Consider the following 8,639-nt stretch of genomic DNA (forward strand, 5'->3'; position numbering starts at 1 on the left):
TTTTCTCCTAAGAAAACCTAAGATACAAGGAGGACTTAGCAAGGGAATCAAGGGAAAGGAACTAGAAGAAGAGGCTACTTCTTCTTCACCATACCTTAGATCCACAAGAGAAAAGGATGTAAGCTTCCCCTCACCTGTGTACAAGGCTTTTATGTGTTTTTCGGATTTTATGAAGATTTTAAAACCTAGAAACAAGTTTGAGAAAATTCGGCCAAGAAGAGCTTTCAAAATCTAATGATGTTTAAACTAGTCTTCACTACATGATAGATTTTTCTATGCTATGTAAAGGGGTTCTTCTTCATGCTTTTATACCTATATGATGCTTGATCATAGGAGTATTGAACCCTAGAATTTTGCCCAAAAATATTCTTAAGAGGCTAGGAAAATTTATTGTTTTACCCAACTAGTACAAGGTTCTCCCTATGAAATATTAAGGATCATGTATTAGTTTTCTTCCTTAGAAGATATTTGAAACTAAAAGAAAACCCACGCATATGATTCGGTCAAGAAAGGGTTTAGGATTAGGAAGACCTTTAAATTTAAATAACCATGCTCATGTGATAGAATACAAAGATCTTAAAGGATTTGTATGCTTGAATATTGCTAGAATTTCATGAACTCCTTCTTAGGGTTTTTCGGCCATGATGAGATGGATGGCTTAGAAAAGCTTAAACAAAATTTTAATATGCTCAAGACCTCTGTACTATTTAGATATGAAAGTTGTTTAATGCCCTCATGCTTAATTAGGGTGTAGAAAAATTAGTTGCATGACATATAACATGTATGACCACAAGGGGTCCTAGCTTATTCATGAACCAATTTGTATATATGTTTCTTAATAACTTTTGCCATGAAACTTACTTAGGTTTTTCATGCTTTAGGCCACTTAAAAACCTAGCTAAGGAATGGTAGGTTTCGGCCATGAGAAAAAAATAAAAGAAAAAGAGAAAAAGAAACCTAGAAAGCCTAAGACACAATTCATATGTATACTCATTATGCTTGTCCTTATACATGCTATGAAACTTGTATAAATTCTCATGCTTTTAGGCTATTTGAAGCAAGTTTATATTCTGTGAGTTTCGGCCAAGTAGGGTTTAAAAGACCTAGAGGCCTTAGAAATGAAACCAAATGTGTTAAAAGTACTTCTTATGTAAATAGGATAATGTGTTGATTGTTTCACATGCTTGTATAATTTTTTCATGACCTAAATGAACCCTTGAATGTTTCAGTCATGAAGAAATAGATGCCCTAGAAACCCTAGGACTTAAATTAAATATGCTCATGTCACTCTACATGAAATATGATAAGTAGAAAGCCAAGGTTCAATTGCTATATGTTGTTTTATGACCTAAAATGATGCTAGGGTATGTTTCGGCCATAACTATTGTATGATGCCTTGTATGAATTTATACATAATGTTAGTCCAAGTTCACATGCTTGTATGCTTGTTTGTAGCCCTAATGAGAACTTGTTAAATTTCGGCCATGACATATGTTAAGGGCTTAAAGAACTTAGGAACTAATTCAAATGTGTCAAATGTGTTTACCTTGTTCCTTGGTAAAAATGTTATAAATATGATTTAAAGTTGTCCATGCTTTTATGTCATATGGAACCTTGTTTCACACCTTAAGGTTTCGGCCATATGAAATTAGGGACTTGAGGAACTTAGAAACTAAGTTAATCATGTTTATAATGCTTCCTATGAAAATGTTATGATGATAATTTAGGTGTCACATGCTTGGATGTTGTGTTTAACCTAAATTGAGCTCTAAAGGGGTTTCGGCCACAAGGGTTTAGGAAGCTTAAAACCAAGATAAATATGATACCATGTTTCCTATGATAGGATAATCACAAGATACACCCTTATGCTCAATATGTATGCTTGTGATTTATGACTTATGATATGATATGCATGCTTTTATGATATGATATGCTTTGTGCTAAAAATATGCATACTTATGTTATGATATGTGGTTAAATTATGCATGCTTTAATGCTATGTTTAGTGCTTAAAATATGCATGCTTTCATGATATGCTATGTGGTTAAATCATGCATGCTTGATGATACGCTATATGCTTAAGATATGCATGTTTTTATGATCTATGCCTAAGTGATGCATATTGTTATGATATGATGTATGCCTAAGTGATGCATGCCTTTATGATGTGATGTATGCCTAAGTGATGCATACCTTTATGATATAATGGATTCCTAAGTGATGCATACCTTATGATATGATGTATGCCTAAGTGATGCATACTTTTATGACATGATGTATGCCTAAGTGATGCATACTTTTACGACATGATGTATGCCTAAGTGATGCATACCTTTATGATATGATGTGTGCCTAAGTGATGCATGCTTTTATGATACATGATATGTATGACATGTACTTTACTTTATGTGTGAGTGGCTTGAACCAAGGGTGGGCTCCATAAGCGCCCCGGGGACTAAGGACCTCGTTAGGGATGGGCTCCTAAGTGCCCCTATGACTAAGGGCCTAGTATGTTTGCCTCGTAGGGTTCAAGACTTGCTACCTTGGACCTACAAGGTTGCGCGCAATATGTAAGTGGTACATAGCCGGGATCCCCCTTATGTTGAGATTACTTTCAAGTATATATGTAAAAGAAAAGGGTTTTAAAGATCATGAGACATACACATGTTTTTCGGATACATGTTTTCCAAAATCATATTGCATACACCTTATGATTATGCTATGTTTCATGTTATGCTCTTGATTATGATATGCCATGATAAGGTATGATTATGTTATGTTCATGCTATACCTTATAGACATGTTTCGGCCATGGATTTGTTGATGCCTGATATATAGATTTTGGCCATAGATATGATGATGCCTTGATGTACATGTTTCGGCCATAGTATGATGCTTTGATATACATGTTTCGGCCATGCTTTGATATACCATGATACTTGTTTGTTATGCCATGTCTAGCTATGTTTTATGCAATGCACTATGTATATGTTTCGGCCATGGTGATGCTTGATATGCTATGACTAGTTGTGATTATATTATGATGCATGATATGCTTGAATAGAATGTTATGTTATGCCATGATTAGTTGAGATTATGACTTGTTGATGCATTCTTGATTATGTGCTGATTTTTGGCTTTAGTGAGTAGGAAAGGAACTTACTGAGCCATGAGTGCTCACAGCTTACTTTCCTTGTACTACAGATAAAGGGAAAAGATGGATGAGCTAAAGGAGCAGCAGGAGGGGCAACGAAGATGTGTGTGGAGGTGGCTAGGCAACTAATTAAGAACCTGCTTAAAGTTTCTTTAAAGAACTATGCATTGGTATTTTATGACTTGTGATACCTAAACATGTGTGGCTTGACATTATGGTTCCACTGGATTTGATGTTATGATTTTGATGCCCTGTGATAGTATAGTTCAAAAGAAATTTAAAATAAAAGTTTTTTTTATTAAAACTATGAAAATTATTTTAAGTCTTCCGCTGTTTTAAAAAGAAAAATTTATACGTAGAGTATCGTAGCCCCGTCCCTTAGGGTAGCAGGGAGGGCGGGCGTTACAGCCACAAAGTGGATGATGCGACTCATGTGATAGATTTGTTTTTCAAAGAGGTGGTAAGACTTCATGGCATGCCTAGGAGCATTCTTTCAGATTGTGACACCAAATTTTTATGCCAATTTTGGAGGACCTTATGGAACAAGCTGGGAACAAAGCTTCTTTTCTCTACCACATGCCACCCACAAACTGACGGCCAGACTGAGGTGGTAAATAGGACACTTTCTACTCTTCTTAGAGCAATTATTAAGAAGAACATTAAGTCTTGGGAAGAATGTTTACCTCATGTTGAATTTGCTTATAATAGGGCGGGCGGTCCATTCTACTACTCAATTTTCTCCTTTTGAGATTGTTTATGGGTTCAATCCACTAACACCTCTTGATTTGTTTCCTTTACCTAACACTTCTTCTTTAGTTCACAAGGATGGCAAAACAAAGGCAGAATATGTGAAGAAGTTTCATGAGCAAGTTAAAGCTCAAATTGAGAAGACAATGGAGCAATATGCAAATCGAGCCAATAAAGGGAGAAAAAGAGTGGTCCTTGAACCCGGTGGTTGGGTGTGGGTTCATATGAGGAAGGAACGGTTTCCTACCCAAAGGAAATCAAAGCTTCAACCAAGAGGAGATGGACCATTCCAAGTGTTGGAAAGAATTAATGACAATGCTTACAAAATTGATTTGCCCGGTGAGTATGGTGTTAGTGCAACATTTAATGTGGCTGATTTGAGTCCTTTTGATGTAGGAGATGAAGACCTAAATTCGAGGACGAATTCACCTAAAGAAGGAGGAAATGATGTGAGCCAAGAAGAGGCATTGAAGGGAATTGGGGGACCCATGACAAGGTCCAAGACTAAGAGAATGAAGCAAGCTTTGGAAGGCTTAATAATGAGGCTCAAGGAAAAGGAGGATCAATGCACAATGGAGGCAACAACTAAGTGGATCACATTCCTTCAATTTGAAAGTGAAATTGGACCAACATGAGGACCATTTTCGTGTGCATGCATGGGGGGTTTTTCTAAAGTGACTTTTGATGTCCTTTGTGGGTTTTAATGCATTTTTGAGAGTTCCTAAGCTAGTATAACAAATACCATGCATGCATGGTTGCATTAAGCTAGTATTAGGGATTAGTGGTTGCATTAGTGGATAATAAAACCCATGCATGCAAGCATGATATTTATTGCATAATTAGTGCATAGGGGATCTTAAGGGATGTTAAATAGGAGAACTCTTGTATGACAAATCATGTAAGTTTGAATGAAAATTTGAGTTTCTCTTTTGTGAGAGTTTCCTTCTTGTTCTTAGGCAAAGAACTAATTTCGATCTTATCAAGGCAACTTGTGGCGATCAAAACTCCATGACTTATCACTCACCTTCTCATCTTGCTTGAGTGTGGCGTTAATACCCTTCCCCAAGCTGAATTTCAAGGCGATCCATTTACAAGGTTTCTTTATCATCATCACTCTGTGAAGGTATCTAAAGGTCGGGTTTTGCATCCGGGATGCTTTAGCTCTAGAGGGTTCATAAGGGTCTTGTGATTCGGTAATTGACATCCAAAAATTCGTTCCACTTAATACCACCATCAAATCCATGCGATCCACTAGTAGGTAACCCAAAATAATCATTAAAATCACTAAAGGCCCACCGAACTTTTTTATTCATCATTCTAAAAGTTATGACCCCTGCGTAGTCATCCTCAGAAGGGAATTTAACATCTATTGAGCTCAAAATTTCAAGAACTAGGCGTGGGTAAGTCGGTGCGTGGGTGTACATTATATTGTTCCAATCTAAAGCACTAATCATCCAATCTATGTCATCCCTAATTCCTAGCACATCCATAGTAGTGGGATCCATATATTTAGTGCATAAGATTTTTCTAGCAACAAGAATATCATATCTAGCTTTTTGCTCATGATTTCTAAAAATAATATTGAACTCGTTTTCATTACCTTCGTCGCGTGCCACCCGCTTTCCTTTGCCCTTCGATGATGAAACCTTTCCCCTTGCCTTTGTCGCCTCTCGGTGCGTCTCCTTCGCCAGATCCACCACTTTCTCGACGAAGTCTCTTCAAGATCTGCGACATGGTCCAAGGCTTTGAGGAGTTTCTTATGGAATTGGGTCTTGAGGATGGAGATAGTGAGGAGGAGGGGAAAATAGGGAAGTTTCTTCTCTCTTTTCGGATTTGTGGCTTGAGGAAGTTTTAGATCTAGATGTAGATCTAAGCAAAAGTGAGCTCTAGAGGTGGGAAATCAGGGGTTAATGAGGTGTAGTAGAGAGGAGAAGGCTTTTGGGAGAGAGAGAGATGGGAATAGGGTTTCTTGGAAAAGGAGGCGGCGTACACGGGTAGGGGCATGACCGTGTCTTATAGACACGACCGAGTCAAATGGGATGCTGCACGGTCGTGCCGATTAGCACGATCTCCTTCTTTCTCCCCTCGGTCGAAGTGGCACGGTCGTGCCGATTGGCACGGCCCCTGTCTTTTTCTCCTCTGTATGAGTCACACGGCTGTGCCAATTGGCATGGCCTGGACCTTCTTCCTCTCTGCCAGGGCTGCACAGTCGTGCCTCTTTCTTCTCTACACAAGCTACACGGTCATGCAGAGTTGCACGTCCCGTGGCTTTAGTCTCCACGTTGGCGCCACACAGCCATGTGAGGTCACACGGCCGGCTCCCTTAAGCTCAGAGTGGTTCGCTCTTCGTTATTTCGGCTCCCCCATCGCCTCCACGCCCATGAAAACGCTCATGGCCAGCTCGTGGAGGCTATGCACATCCTGAAATTGAAATACCCAAAATGAAATACTAGACCAAAACTCACTAGAGAAATAGAATGACAAAAAGGAATGATGAACTAAAATGAAAGAAAAACCCTTGGGTTGCCTCCCAAGAAGCGCTTGTTTTATGCCTTTAGCTCGAGCCCGTTTCAGTTAATGCGGACTAAACTCGTGGAAGGATGACTCTCCTCCTAGGATTAATGCTCCAGCCTGTGCCTTCAATTTCGCTCATGTAGGACAAATGTATTTCTTGTTGCTTGCTGGAGGGGAACTCTCATGGAAATTGCACTCCTCGACTTTGTGCATGTTGATCTTGTGAGAATTTCCCTGAGAAGAGGGGTTGCAGATGAAGGAATCTGATAAATCAAACTCGATCTTTTCTTCGCCGATCTCCAAGGATAACCTATGACTTTTTACATCGATGATGACTCCATCTATGGCAAGGAATGGTCTTCCAAGGATAATCAGTATCTTAGGGTCTTCCTCCATATACAAGATAATGAAATCTGTGAAAATTATACATCCACCCACTTCAACTGTTATATCTTCCACTATCCCCATTGGTTATCTGCATGAATGGTCAGCTAATTGCAGTGCCATAGTGGTCAATTTAATGTTCTGGAGGCCCAGCTTCTTGCATAAAGTGTACGGAAGTAGGCTGACGCTGGCCCCCAAGTCACAGAAAGCTCTCGGTATGAGTTCGAAACCAATTTTACACGGTATGGGGAAGCTTCCTGGATCCTGAAGCTTTGGTGGAGAATTCGCCATAAGGAGAGCGCTGCAATTCTCTATTAATGCTACAGTCTCGAAGTCGCCCTTCTGCCTTCTGTTAGATAATATTCCCTTTAAAAATTTTACGAACTTCGGCATTTGGTGCAGCGTATCCATCAGTGGTACTTCTATGCAGATTTCTTTGACCTTCTTCAGGAAGCAGTTGAACTCTTCATCTTTCTGGGATGCTATAAGCTTCTGAGGAAAAGGGATCGTCTGATTCTATGGGGTAGCTTGAAAAGTTTCTTCAATCTTTTTAGTAGCCTCTTCTCTATCCCTGTTTTGAGTCTGATTGGGCAATAGGAGAGAGGGCTCCTTCTCTGAGTTAAGCTCCTTCTGAGTAATGATTTGAGGGTCTCCCACAGTACATCCGCTCCTCAATTCAATGCGGTTGAAATGTTCCACTGGATTTAAGTCTGGCTTCCCTGGGAATGTACCCTGTGCTCTTGAGACGGACTGAGCTATCTGGCTGTCTTGCATCTTCTGGTGTTTTTCAGAGTTTTCCAGCCTCTGAGTCAATTGCTTGATCTCGTTTCTCATCTCCTTTTTCTCTAAGAGAGCTTCCTCAAGCATCTTTTCAATCCTGGACAGTTGTGAAGGTTGTTGTTGTTGATAGGTCTGTTGTCCAGATTAGTGGCTCTGTTGCCCAGGCTGATAATTCTGATATGCTGGTCCTTGATCCTGATTATTCTGGTATGAGAAATTGGGGTGATTTCTCCATCCAGGGTTGTATGTATTGGAGTACGAATTATTTTACCTCTGATTGTAGTTGGTTATTGCATCACACTGCTCAAGTTGTTTCATCTGTGCCTGTATCGGCCCAAAGGGGCAGGTGTCTTGAGCGTGATCCGTACTTCCACAGGTGTCGCAGACACATGCTATTGCATTAGCTGTGTTGCCTCCCATGGCGTCAAATTTCTTGGTCAGAGCGTCAAGTTTTGTGGACATGAGTGTAATTGCATCTACGTCGAATTTCCCTGACGCTTTAATTGGATTCCCCGTAAAAGAGCCACTAGATCTTTCAGATGCCCATTGATGGTGGTTCTGCGCCACATTCTCTATGATCTCTTCAGCTTCATCGAGGCTTTTGTTCATCAGTGCTCCTCCTGCTGCAGAATCAAGAGATATCTTCATGTGATAATTTATCCCATTGTAGAAAGTGTGCAGAACCAACCATTTTTCAAGGCCATGATGGGGGCACTGTCTTAGCATACTCTTGAATCTGTCCCAAGCTTCAAATAATAATTTTTAGTCTATCTATTTGAAGCTGGCAATCAAGTTCCTCATATGAGTAGTTTTGCTAGGTGGGTAGAACTTATCCAGAAACTTCTGCTCACACTGCACCCAAGATGATATGCTATTCGCTGGAAGGGAGTTCAGCCACTGCTTGGCTCTGTCTTTCAAGGAAAACCCGAAGAGAAGTAGTCTGACTAATTCTGGAGGGACCCCGTTCACCTTCATAGTGCCACAGATCTCGTAGAACAGCTCTAGGTGGTGGTTCAGGTCCTCATGTGGTCCTCCTCCAAATTGATTTTGCTGGACCATG

General features: G+C 40.0%; 1 protein-coding gene and 1 non-coding gene across 2 annotated transcripts; one reads left to right on the plus strand and one right to left on the minus strand.

Annotated features, from left to right (window-relative positions):
- Positions 1-6,886: 6,886 nt before the first annotated feature.
- Positions 6,887-7,999, minus strand: LOC122033875. Its single transcript, XM_042593031.1, has 3 exons — positions 7,851-7,999; positions 7,457-7,676; positions 6,887-7,315 (listed from the first exon to the last, which is right to left on the minus strand). Exons 1-3 carry the CDS (start codon positions 7,997-7,999, stop codon positions 6,887-6,889), a joined length of 798 nt encoding a protein of 265 aa, XP_042448965.1.
- Positions 8,000-8,276: 277 nt separating this feature from the next.
- LOC122035612 lies at positions 8,277-8,382 on the plus strand. The gene has a single exon (XR_006127142.1). It is a non-coding gene; the product is annotated as a small nucleolar RNA R71 (small nucleolar RNA).
- Positions 8,383-8,639: the final 257 nt, after the last annotated feature.

The sequence above is a fragment of the Zingiber officinale genome, chromosome 11B (assembly GCF_018446385.1).
Source record: "Zingiber officinale cultivar Zhangliang chromosome 11B, Zo_v1.1, whole genome shotgun sequence".
Taxonomy (NCBI): Eukaryota; Viridiplantae; Streptophyta; class Magnoliopsida; order Zingiberales; family Zingiberaceae; genus Zingiber; species Zingiber officinale.

Excerpts from the sequence above, each read along its gene's own strand:
- LOC122033875 (XM_042593031.1), bottom strand. The coding sequence starts at position 7,999 with ATGGGAGGCAACACAGCTAATGCAATAGCATGTGTCTGCGACACCTGT. Across the intron at positions 7,677-7,850 it reads ATAACCAACTACAATCAGAG|GATTGAAAAGATGCTTGAGG; the intron begins GTAAAATAATTC and ends ACAACTGTCCAG. Across the intron at positions 7,316-7,456 it reads AATTGAGGAGCGGATGTACT|AATCAGACGATCCCTTTTCC; the intron begins GTGGGAGACCCT and ends GCTACCCCATAG.